We start from the raw sequence: 13461 nt of genomic DNA, 5'->3' as shown, positions 1-13461 counted from the left end.
ATGATTAACAACTATTTTTAAAAGTGCATCACAAAGCACAAAACATCATAGTGAAAACATATTTTCTATTTTTTTTACATTCGCCTGTAAAAAATTAGCATTTCTATGCCACAGCATTCCATCTCTCTCTTACATACCACTCTAAACTTCAGAAACCTATAGGCATCATTTGGTTATCTGGATGCAAAATTGGCTTCAGAAATAACAAATATGCATTTTTCTAAAGTTTACCCCATAGTGATTATGTTAGATCCCTTCAAACTGAATACAAATAAAATTTCAGAATGATCTTATTACCTAGGAGTCTCTGAGAAATATGAAATTAATTTTTAATGAGTTTCATGTATAATTGCAAAATGTTTCTGATAATGCTGCATAGTTCAAAAGTGCTCATTTGTAGTCAATGTACAATGCATCTCACTATCTGATGCAACAATAGTCAGCCAGCATCGATGGGTTCCGGTTGCCTGGTTGCTGTTTTTCCATTGTGGTAATGTGCTGTGATAATATGGTAATACCTTACACCATATTGGTCAGTGACTACACCCAGATTTTTAGAAAAAAAGTGAATGCAGAAAATGAATCTTTAGTGATTGTGACTAGTGTAGTGACTTTCATAGTCTTGTATGCTGTAAGGCACAGGCGTCAAACTTGATTGCATCATGACCTATCATGACTTTTTTGCCTTTGCAAAGCCAGGGTGGGCGTGGCCTGCATGTCATGCATCTATCCCATGGGCCACCAGTTTGATACCCCTGTTGTAAGAAGTTTGGCAGCCAGCTGAATGTAGTTTATTGCTTATTTGCCAAGAAAATTATCACAACATCCTTTAATGTCTTCCAGATGATTTTCTTTGGCCCCACTATCAGATCTTAGAACCCCTTTTCATGATGATGTATCTGATCTGTGAATCAACAAAAATGTCCTTAATTTTGGCATGACTTATTCCCTAACATCTGTTTCAAATAACAAAGATTTTCACCTTTATTGTTCATTGTTTTCATTAAATCTTTATATGAAGCAGAGTCAAAAATATTTTTGTTGTGTCAACAAATAGTTCATGTGCCATGTTTTTTTTTTTCTGTCCGGGAACAGATTCTTTTGGAGTGACCATTTCTTTTTATTGTACTGCAATTCTCTTACATGGCTGTCCCTTCACATATGTAAAAACAGTATTTGATATATCTGAACTGCATTCCAAGCATCAGAGCCATTACCTTTTAGATCTCCATAGATATTTGTTTGTTAAATTTTATTGACCAGCCATCTCAGCATAATATAACTCTGGGCAACTTATAGTAATAAAATATGCCTTTATCTATACATTAAAACATAAATAAAAATCAAACATTAAAGTCTAAGGACACTTGGGCAGGATAGGGATGGAGTGGGGTGAGGGGGAAGGTAGGATCTCTTGCTACTTGATCAACCACTGTACTGTTCTCCCACTGGGGCTCCAAGTCAACTGGCAGAGCCATGTCTGTAGGCCTTACAAAAGAAAGGTTGATGCCAACCTCACATCAGGGGGCAAGATGTTTCAGATGGCAGAATCCTCCTGGACCCCACCAGTCAGAATGATTGGGCTGATGGGACCCGCATCATGCCTCCTCTGCCAGCACAAGTGGTACAGGCCAATCCTGTACCTGAGTTACTGGATATGTTTCAACAATAGTCCCATGTTTTTATATGTTTCTTTCCTGTGTGAGGCATGGCCAACAGATACTGAATGGTGTACACTGTCATTGCACTAAAACAGAATATTTATATAAAATGATAGATTAAATTGCAGGTTATCTTTGCGATCAGCAGCCAAAAATCTATTAAGATTACATAAAAGTGTTCAGGAAGCAAAATCTTTCTTGTGCAATGTAACCCCAAACGTGGAATTGATTCTTCAAAAACTATTGAGTTATTATATGTTTCAATACTTATTTAGATATATAGCTTTTCCAAAAGTACACATATAAAAGTTTATTCCAACACATTCAAAATTAAAAATGGCAGAATAAAACAAAAAGACATTTAAAATCCCTTGGAAATTTTCATGTTTTAATTTATTTTAATATTTAAAAAGGGGGGGTTAAAAAAATATTACTAGGTAATAAAAATGGAATATCTGAGAGGTAATGAAATGAATGTGTAACATGTTGTAGTCCGGTGATGGCCTGCAGAGCTAGCAGCAGAGTCAGACAGAGAGGAAATTGGGGATGAACATTGGCTAGTCCTGGAGTCTGGGGAAGGCTCGGACGAGGGCTCTGCATCAGAGGCAGAGAGGGGGCTAGGGCCATCTGGAAGTTATGTGCTGCCTCCAGAGCCTCCAGAGTCTGTCATCAGCGAGGAAGAGGAACAGGGGGAACAGGAGGAGCCTATTCCCAGTGCGAGCATGCAAAGAGCTGCCAGAAGGCAAGAACAGTTAAGACAAAAGGGGTGATTCAGGAGTAAGGCTTGGAGATTATTGGCCCCTCCCATAAGACATAAAGGCACGTGAGCCTTTGCAGGAAGCAACTTTGTTCATTCTGGTCGGTTTAAAGTCTGAAGCTCTGTTTTGACTCTGTGCTCCATGTGGACTTGCAAAGCTAATTGCCAATTAAGTCTTTGGCAGCGTTTCAAGGGAGACAGAAAGGAATACTAGAAACCATCAAGTTGGTTATCAAACCATTTGCCTTCTTTCGGGGTAAATTTTCAGTTAGCAGCCAAAAAACCAAATCCAGCCCTTTTCTGGCATTTAGTTGTAGGATTGTAGATGCTTGTGTATATGTTGCCTAAGAGGCTGTGTTATGCTTGTGTTTTGGAGACCACTGACTTGGTTATACTTAAAAGAATTCATTAAAATATTTTACCCCAAAATTATTTAAATACCACATTGACAACCTTACTTGCAGGTTTATTTACTCATAATAATAATTCTTGACAAATTCCAGCTGATTGGGAGTTCCATTTATAAAAAGGTTGATAATATATTTCAAGATTCTTCAATTATAGATGGATTACTCTAACTGACATCAAAGCAAAATTGTATGCCAAGTATCTTTTATATAAAATTAGGCATTTGTTTCCCAAAGAGAAAACTGGTTTTATTCAGCTTGCTCCACTGTTGTTGATAACTACTTCATTTTATACAATCTAATAAAAAATCTAAGGCTCAGAACGAAGTAAGGCTTGCAACAAATGTCAAAAACATATAAAAAATAAGAAAAAGGTCAAAGAAAAAATTTGTTCAGTAATTGGCAGAAGATGGCAAGGAAGTAATGTGCAGGGAAGAGAAAGCAGAATGTTCTTTGCATCTGTGTTCATGCAAAAACACAAACCAACTTACTAAAAACAAAACTGTAAAAGTCAGGCTACGAGTGCAAATTTAAAAAAGCAAAGATGAGGTAAGAGAAAACCTGTCAGCTTCAGATTCAAATTCCAGGTCCTGATAGATTACATCCCAGAGTTCTGAAGGAACCAGCAGATGTGATCTCAGAATCTTTGAACCACATCTTTCAAAATTCTTGGAGCACTGGGGGATACCAAAGGATTGGAAAAGAGCTAATGTAGTTCCCATCTTCAAAAAAGAAAAAAATATATAACAGATCCAGGAAATTACAGACCAATCAGCCTGATATCAATACCTGGGAAGATCTTAGAAAAGATAATCAAGCAACAAATCTGTGAACACCTAGAAACAAATAAAGTTATAACTAGTTTTGACGAAACCAACATGGTTTCGTCAAAAAAAGATCATGCTAAACAAATCTTATTTCATTCTTTGAAAAGGTGACTAAATTAGTGCAACAGCGAAATGCTAATGACATAGTATACGGAGATTTCAGTAAAGCATTTAATAAAGTAGACCACAACATACTTCTTGATAAGCTAGAAAAATGTGGGATAGACAGCATAATCACATGATGGATTTGTAACTGGCTGACAAACCATTTTCAATGTGTAGTTCTCAATGGAACTATAGCCACACAGAGGGAAGTAAGTGGGGTACACCAAGATTCAGTTTTAGGCCCAGTACTCTTCAATATCTTCATAAACGATCTAGATAGGGGAATGGAACTTATCAAATTTGCAGATGACACTAAGCTAACAGAAATAGCCAACACCCCAGATAGACTCAAGCTACAAAACAATCTCGACAAACTTGGACAATGGGCCCTATATAATAAAATGAGATTCAATGTTAAAAGTAGGGTTCTATTCTTAGGCAAGAAAAACCAACTGTAGACGTATGGACTAGGTCAAACATAGTTCAATACAAGTAACTGTAGAGGGATCTTGGAAAAATGGACAATCACTTAAATATGGTGAACAGTGTGTGACAGCACCCAAAAAAGTCAGAGTGCATTAACAGAGGGATAGAATCAAGATCATGTGAAGTATTAGTATCACTTTACAAAGTCTTAGTATGGCCATACTTGGAATACTGCATCTATTTTTGATCATCACAATATAGAAAAGATGTTGAGACCCTGGAAAGAATGCAGAGAAGAGCATTAAAGATGATTAGGGGGCTGGAAGTTAAAACATAAAGATCTGTAGTAGGAATTGAATACGTCTAGTCTAGTGAAAAGAAGGACAAGGAGAAATATGATAGCCATGTTCCAGTATTTGATGAGCTGCCACAAAGATGAAGGGGAAAACTATTTTCCAATGCACCAGAAGGCAGAACAAGAAGCAATGGATGGAAATTAACCGAGAATCAACCTAGAACTAAGGAGAAATTTCCTAATAATGAGAACAATCAACCTGTAAAATGCCTTGCCTTCAGACATTCAGCTACCTGAACATTTCAAGAAGAGATTGGACAGCCATTTTTCTTAAATGGTATAGAGTTGACTCTTCTGCTCAAGCAGAGTGCTGGACTAGATGACTTCCAAGGACTCTTCCAACACTGTTGTTCTATGTTCTACTCAAACTAATGCCTAAGAGTAAACACGGGAACATATAGTTCCATAAGAGGAAAAAATCAGTACCAACAAAGGAATCAGACAGGACCTTCCATTTTGTCTAATCTGTATATTAATTACATCTCAAAGTCCTTTCACTCTACTGATATACACATTGGTAAAGTTAAAAAAAATGTAAACATTCTGCTTTATGCAGATAATATAGTATTGATGTCATACAGCCAGATAGGGATGAGAAGACTGCTACACAGGTTTAGTACATATTGCACACTCAGCTACCTGAATATTCAATAAGTCCAAAACTAAAATAGTTGTTTCTAGAAGCAATGGACCAGGTATAACTGAAGTTTGAATATGGAATATTTAAATCAAGTTCAGTCCTATATATACTTAGGACTTGTTTTTATAGAAACAGTTCCTAGTCCCACATTTTAAAAGGAGTTGGCCTGTGCCAATACCATAAGGTTGTTCACCAAAAGTTACCTGGGTTCTCTAATTCCATAATTGTATATAACAGCAATACTCCCAATAGACTATGGAGATATATTGTATAAATGTCTCCTTACTGAAACAGAAACAATGTACTTTTTTGAAATGTATCTTCAGGAGCTGGACAAACCTACAGCAGCCCCAGCAGTATTGTTAGAGTTGAGTACATTCCCTATAGAACAGTTAAGAATTCAATTACTGACTGAAGATGTTATCCATGGACCCAGATAGATTACCTAAGCTCTGTTTTGAAAAGCAGTCACAGAAAATACAATCTTATGCTTGGGTTGTTCAACTTTCAAATGTCACCCACAATATGGATTCTCCGTTCAATTCCTAGCCCAAACAGATCTAAAAGTAAAAGGAAGCTTTCATACAAAGAGTTATTGTTGTGGATGCCCAAGATGGTATTACAGCACTTCAATATGTCAAGTCTTTGTGTTGAGCCACAAAACAGCCCGCTCATTAGAAAAATATTTAACAACTTACAAGTCTCAGCATTTCAGAAGAGCTTTTTGTAGAGCTCAATTTGAACTACTGAACTCCTTGATAAGACTTGGGAGGTTTCATAGAGTAGCTTTTGAAGAAAGGCTCTTCTTTTGTGGAGCACTGGCCATGGAAGACATTGGACACATTCTTTTTCACTACAAACGGTACTCTCTAGAAAGGGTTGTTTATTTACATTCTTATTTAAAAAGTAAAAAGTATTGGGATACCTAGAATAAAACATATTACTTTTTGTAGAGAACAAACCTACATATCATTAATAAGACTGTATTCTTTTTCTCAAAAGCCATTTTGAAGAGGACAAGAGTGTTTAGACCAGATAATGGTTTCCTATAGGAATTATGACTTACTACAAACATGCATTATTGTTTTATTTGTATCTTTGTATTATTTTTTCATATTTGACATATTCAAATCTTAATAAAGTTTCTATTCTGTTATATTCCTGTTTAAAACTAAATAAGTTTTTTTTTCTTAGTATGTTTTATGTAATAGATAATTTAATTGTGATCTGTATTTTTATCTGAGAATAGTTTTATTCAGTTCACTAAAAATATAATATTAGTATTAATGCTGTTATTAAAACATTTTCTCACCTATCTTGACAGATGACTTATGGAAGCAAAGTCCAGAGCAAGTTTTGACAGGGCTCTGGCTTTGCCTGTACAAATATGCACAAAAATTCACCCCCATTGTGCTTGGACAAGCCAGCTGCCACCTTGCTCAAGCGAATTATAGAAGCAACTCCAGGGTGCAGTCTCACAGAGCTTTTCTATATACAAAAAACAGCAAAGCTAGATTATTGTCAATAATTACTTCTTCTCTGCTTGGACAAGCTAGCAGCATATGGCAAAGTCTTCCAGCACAATTATTTTAAAAACAATTATAAAAGAATAATGGTAAATAAGAAATCTCATTTATTCAAAGTTTAGATCTTTCCCATTTTTATAATAAGAAGAGACACATTTTTCATTATTTGTAACTACATATAATATCTAAATGTAATTTAAGGATTGTGTAAAATAGATTCCACTAGATTCCTTTTTTAAAGGGAATGATTGAGTTGGAGAAAATAATTGAGTAACCCCTAAATGATCACCAGTAATAGGCCTAAGAATCTGGGAGAAAAAAAATCCTAGGAGGAGAAGGGAAGCCATTCAAAGGAACCAATATTGTTGCTTAGTAAACTATCTTGAGTGAGTATTTATTTTATTGAAGGAGGAAAGAAATTAAGTGTTATATTTGAGATGCAATTTATTTCAGACACACATTGCCAATAATCCCCCTTCAAACTGAAGTCAAATAGATAAAAGCAAACAAGAAGAAGTATGGTTTATCACATTGATTTTCATGTTCCAATAGCAATAGCAATAGACTTACACAGTATACCACTTCACAGTGCTTTACAGCCTTTTCTAAGTAGCTTACAGAGTCAGCATATTGCCCCCAACAATCTGGGTCTTCATTTTAAAGATGGAAGGCTGAGTCAACCTTGAACCAGTGATAATCGAACTGCCAAATTGCAGGCAGACAGCAGTTAGCAGAAGTAGTCTGCAGTTCCACATTCTAACGACTGAGCCACCACAGCTCTTGCATTCCCTTTCCTATTAATAATTCTAGAACAACATGGAGATGAATGGAGAACATCATGTATAGTATCTCTATACTATCAGTGCAAGTAGAAATCATGACAAATCAAGTCAGTATATGTGGTAATAGATTTCAAGAGCTTTCATAGAGCAAGTCCAGTTGGGTTGGGAATGTTTTCTGTGGGCTGAAGAATAGAATAATTATTAGCTTAAAGAGATAGAAGTCTGTAAAGGTTTCCTGTAAGATGGATTTTAGATGCAATTATACTGTATATGCACATTTTTCATTATTAATAATATAGTACCATTAAATCTAACCTAGTATTTTTGGTCATTTTCCAAACAGCAGTGTGCTTGCTTTATTATGTTTTGCTTTGTTGTTGTCATTTCTTATAGTATACTTGGCCAAGCCTATACATATTTCTAATATCATTAAACTTATTTTCCTGAATTTTAGAGATAGCATATGAAAGCACTTAAAAGTTACTTCAGGAATAATGCAACTACAGTGTATAAAAGAGCACACAAAGGTACCCTGGGCTCTTGCTTTGTGGACCCAAAAGAACAACCTCTTCAAACTGCAATAAAGGAACAAATAAGAATGAATATGACAGTGCTAATAATCCATTCGTCTCTCTAAGAAGAAAATAATTACATATAGTCTTGTTTATTTCATAAAGATCATAAATTTTAGTTAAAGAACAAACAGACCCAAACCACTTGATATTTAAACATGTGGGTAATTGAGCATGACTTCCTGTGTTCAAAAATTCAAAAATGTCTGCTGATCAACACAATAAATGAACATTAGTTCAACCTATGCTGAAAAATGGAGTGATTATATTATTAAATTTTGATTTGATTTGCAAGCACAGCTCCATCAGTGTTCACTAAATTAGTGAAGAAGAACAGTGATACTTACATTCTGCAAAGCAAGAGCTGGCATCAATTTTCCAGATAATCTGACCTTGGTGAGAGCCATTTACTCCACGATTTTTGTAGTCTAAGAAGTTTTCTGATAGAATTTCATCTGGGAAGTAAATAAAAATGTATTATTTCACAGCAAAATAAGGAATCATTGGCAAATTGTTTATATGACTGTAAGCAGTTCATAGTTACCCTGAGGTAAGATTGGCTGCAATAAATTTTATAAATAAATGAATAAATGAAATGTACTACTGTTGATTAAAGTAAAATTAGCATGAATTCTAAGGCAAATCAACTAAACAAAGAAAGAATTTCTTCATGAATACACTCTTTATCACAAAGGATTGTAGCATGCATACCATTTGTTTTATACTTTTAATAGTAATTTTACTAGTAATTTCATTACTAAATACTAAATATAATTAAAGTAATTGCAATTGTAATTTTTAGTAATGCAAACTAAAATAAAAATAAAGAAAAAATAGAACGTAGTACTGAAAAAGAAATACAAGCAGTCCTCAACTTTTGACCACAACTGAGCCCAGAATCTCAGTTGTTGAGTGAAGCAGTCATTAAGCATGACAAGAGGGAGCTGAAATTTGCTCAATGGCCATGTGACTGCTTTGCTTAATGTCCACAATTCTGGCATTCTCATTTGCAGTCATTAAGTGGTCTTGTGGGTTGTTAAGTGGAGACTCAGGTAAGTAGAGTGGGTTGCCGGGGGAGGGGGAGAGCCTGGAAGATTCTGATCAGAGCTAAAAAGCTTCCCTGACTAAATCAGAAAAGGATTTTCCATCCCTGGGGGAGAGATAGTCATGTATGATCTTGGCTGGACCTTCCATTGCCTACCCTTCCTGCCTGAAGAACTCTGTGCTCCTGACCTAATTGTGCTAACTTTCTGCTTGGATTTTATCACCATCTTAGTCTCTAAGGACTAGCTGTCTGCCAATGTTCTAAGAACTTAATTTATTTATTTTTCTTTGTCCCATCTCACAGAATTCTTCAAAGCTTTGGCAAGTCTCTTTTGTAAATCCAATATAAGAAAATTATCCTGTCACCCTGTTACATTTTTATTGGTATATTCCTTTTAATGATTAATACTTAGCTGGTATATCTTGTATGTCCAGTATAGCATCATTTTCTGCATCATTATAGCTTATCATTTTAAATATAGTTTAATAGCAATCTCAATTTTGTCATATAAAACTCATATTCTATCACAGAGGTGTTAAACTCAAGGACCACAGCCAGATCCAGTCTGTGAGGTGATTAGATCTGGATGTGGGGCCATCCTGGAAACAATGAAGGACTGGCCTGCAGTGTCGCAGCCTGGGCACTAATCTGCAACCTGATGGCGGCCATCCAGGTTGGACCACAGCCAGCCTTAGATCTGCCTTGGCCTGCCTCCTGGGCATGCGCACAGGATGCAGTGAGCGCATAGGGCCTGGTATCCCTGGGGACTGCGTTCTGAGCACTTGCCTTTCACCCAGGATGCCAGCCCTCGCACGTTGGCTGCTTCCTATGTGCATGCCCGGGGGTGGTGGTTGAGGTGACACTGCAGATCTAAGGCTGGCTGCCATCTGCAGATTGGCGCCTGCTCCCCCAAATGGGAAAGCCACGCTGCCTATCTTTCCCCCCGCACTCATCCCTTCCTGAGCATGGAGGAAGGAAGGGAATGGTAAGGGAATGGAATGGGACCTTTAGGACAATAGGGCTTCTGCCTACCAGGTGCAATGGATGTTAGGTGATCACAGGGACTGTGGGGGGAATGCGGCATGTGAGCCGGGATGGCATGTAGCTTCTAGCATTGCAAGGGGGAGAGCAAAACTATCCTCTCCTCATCAGGTGTGGAGGCAACAGAGGTGAAGGTGGACAAAAAGGGAAGCTGCTGTTCCGCAGGGTTTTTTTTAACCTGCCAGAGTCTCTGGACAGAGGCTTCCCATTTCGATTCCTTCCCATTTCCATTCCTTCCCCATCGTTGCCTTTGCATAGCTCTCCACTTACTTCTCCCAGATCCATGTACATGTTTGTATGTGTCCACATGCACAGGGGAGAGGTCTGGCAGCAGGGGCTCCACAGCCTGCTGCAACCACCAAGCTGGCCCTCCAAGAAGCAGGCATGGCAGCAGGACCAGCAGTAGGCAGAGTGGGGGGAGAGGCATGTGATGCAGACCACCAGATGCGCCTGCTCCATCCCACGTGGCTGGCGGCTACCCGAAACATCCAGCAGGCCAGACCGCATTCCTCCCCCAGTGCAGAGCCTCCAGCTACTGCCGCTGCCATGGATTGAGACAATGTGAGGCAAAGGGTGGGGTGGCAGCTGCCAGGCACCATCAGCCCACCTACTCTGTCCCATGTCTTTTTGCTTGCATTTGAAAAAGTCTTTGGTCATCTCCTTGGCCCCCTTGCAGGTCTTTCACTTGGCCCACATATGTAGAGGGTTCCACTTTTCCACCTGATACCTCGGCACTGCTGTGGACCACTGCCACCATCGAGGCCGCCAGGAGCTCATGCAAGTCCATTAGGCTGCTGCCATTGCTGCCTGGAGCCCAAAGAAGGCAAAGTGGCCAACTAGAAAGGCAAAGTAGAGGTGGTAGAGCATGCCCAGGCCTAGCAGATAAAAGGCGGCCACTGCAAGCAGGGAAGGTCACCTGACACACCTCAGCATTGCTGTGGACCACTGCCACCGCCAATAAGGTCCATTAGGTGCAGGTCCATTAGGCTGCTGCTGTCGCTGCCCGGAGCACCAGGTCTGCCCAGCCCAAAGGAGGCGAAGTGGCCAGCTATAAAGGCTGAGTAGAAGTGGCAGAGCATGCTCAGGGCCTGGGATTATGTGCCTCCCTCCAATATCTGCTGGGCCTGGGCGGCCATGGCACCGATGGGAATGCCACTTGCTCAAGGTGGCCGTTTTTTGCTTGCTGGCCTGGGCATTATCTACCTTCTTCAGGCTGGGTGGGTCAGCTAAGTGGCAGCAGGTCTGCCGAGTGTTGGCAGTGGCAGCTGCGGCAGGGCCAAGGTGTATCTGGTACTTGAGGGAAACATACTCTACATGCAGGAAAAGGGCAAGACCTGCAAGGAGGCCGAAAAGATAACCAGCGGTGACCTGCTCTTTAGCCACAAGCAAAAACAGACATACAAAGGGGAGCAACTGTGCAATGGTCAACAGTTGCTGGCATCAGCGCCCCCAGCCCGTGTTGCCTCACAGCAGCAGCACTTCCCCTCATCCTGCATCACCTCACATCATCTCATCCTGTGATGATTCTCCCACCTGCCGGAGACCCCTGGATTCCCCCCACAACACTGCCTGGCCCACTGTATTTGGGTTGGTGTATCTTAGAATTCATCCTCAAATTAAGTGGAATGGCTGTCAGCCTGCTGGGTCAAGACATGGTTTGTTATATTCTAGCCAATGTTACTATTTTCTCCCAAAAGCATATATTTAGTGGTTCTGTAATAAGCATACTATGTACAAAATATTCCCTAAAATTCACAGTGTATTGGAATGAGTACTGTGTATTCATACATCAAATGTAGCTTTGTTAAATATTGCTCTTTCACCATGAATATAGCAATATATTCAGAAATCCTCACTAATTAGAATATTTTCATGTTACATTCATTTTAGAATCTTTTAGGAAAATAAAATTAAAGGCAAAAATGAAGAGAAAGAAGCATATGATACTTAAAGCAAAGTTTCTCTGGCTAATTACTTCAAAATAGGTTTGACACTTTTTTAAAAAAAATAAGAACAAGAAATTGGCCTGAGAAAGTATGATATTTTATCAGATTTTAAAAAATGTTTTAATTTTTCCATAAGGATAATTAAGAAGAAAGTCTACAATATATCAATAAGCAGAACACAATATTAACTGCATATGAAATCATAAATTACAGTCTACAAATTGCCTGTTTTAGGCATTTATAACTCAAGATTCCCTAGATTTTCAAAGGCCACTTAGTTGTGAAATTCTTCCAATCTACTATTTTCATGATAGACACAAATTATGAAATAGATAAAATATCTTTATTCCATATGACATATTTCTATTGATTCCATTATTTTCTATTTAATTTTTTTTTCAAAAAATGCTTTTGTTCATATTATATTCTACTACAACAAGGGAGTCAAACTTGCAGCATCATGTTGTTGTCATGTGACATTTCTCTACGTTTTCCCACAGAGCTGGGGTGCGCACTACAATATTACAACATGTAGCCCTTGACTTAGCAACCAATCAAAGTTACAACCCCCCCCCAAAAAAACTACTTATGACCTGGTTTTGAAGTTATGGATGCTGTAGCACCCCCTGGTCACATGTACCAAATTTAGGGAGATTCTACATTATGACTGACCATAGGGTCACTTGAGCACCTCCCTGCCTATTTTCAACTCTCCACCTTCCCCGCCAGATAAGTGAAAGAAAAGCCAAAGTCTGCAAGCTGCAAACTCAGCAATCTGCCTAGACTACCTTGCATAACTGAGTGACTGGGTTGGAAATGATCCTAAGGCTGCAGGGATTTGATGATGAGGAAGCAGGCTCAAGGTCTGAAAGAATCTCAAGGAGTGGCAAGTGCAGCATGCAGTGCTTTGGAGTGGGGGGAGGGAAGAGGCCATGTGATGTCCAGAGAAGACAGACCCAGGTCTGCACAAGGCTTCCCACTTGAATCAGAGATGATTTGAGAGGTCCTAAAGAATATGAAATTGATATAATGCTTTACGTTTACTACTAAGCTACATATGTTTTCCATTTATTGGATATAATTTAAAAAATTAGATTAAAAAGATGAAATTTTAAGAAACTAGGTTTTCTTTATAGTTCTGTTTTAAAAGAAAGAAATAATTAATACTGTCAAATCACTAAAAGTTTCATATCTGAACTAAGGAAATAAATACATGGAATAATTGAAATAGCTTTTCCAGAGAAATAGTTCATAGAGAAATGAAAAATTATACAAAGAGAGAACATTAAAATTATTCCTAATCCCTGACCAAAAAGAATGCAGTTATTGCTAGAAAATGTTAATCATTAGTATTAAATGTACTTAAATGAA

General features: G+C 38.3%; 1 protein-coding gene across 1 annotated transcript in view; it reads right to left on the bottom strand.

Annotated features, from left to right (window-relative positions):
• HECW1 (HECT, C2 and WW domain containing E3 ubiquitin protein ligase 1) overlaps positions 1-13461 on the bottom strand; it is a 169866-nt gene that overhangs the window by 145390 nt on the left and 11015 nt on the right. Inside the window, 1 exon segment of the mRNA XM_032237319.1 lies at positions 8406-8513. Within this exon segment, the coding sequence (XP_032093210.1) occupies positions 8406-8513 (108 nt within the window).

Source organism: Thamnophis elegans, chromosome Z (genome assembly GCF_009769535.1).
Source record: "Thamnophis elegans isolate rThaEle1 chromosome Z, rThaEle1.pri, whole genome shotgun sequence".
NCBI classification, from domain to species: domain Eukaryota; kingdom Metazoa; phylum Chordata; class Lepidosauria; order Squamata; family Colubridae; genus Thamnophis; species Thamnophis elegans.
Note: the sequence above shows the minus strand (reverse complement) of the source record. Positions and strands in the feature narration are given on the sequence as shown.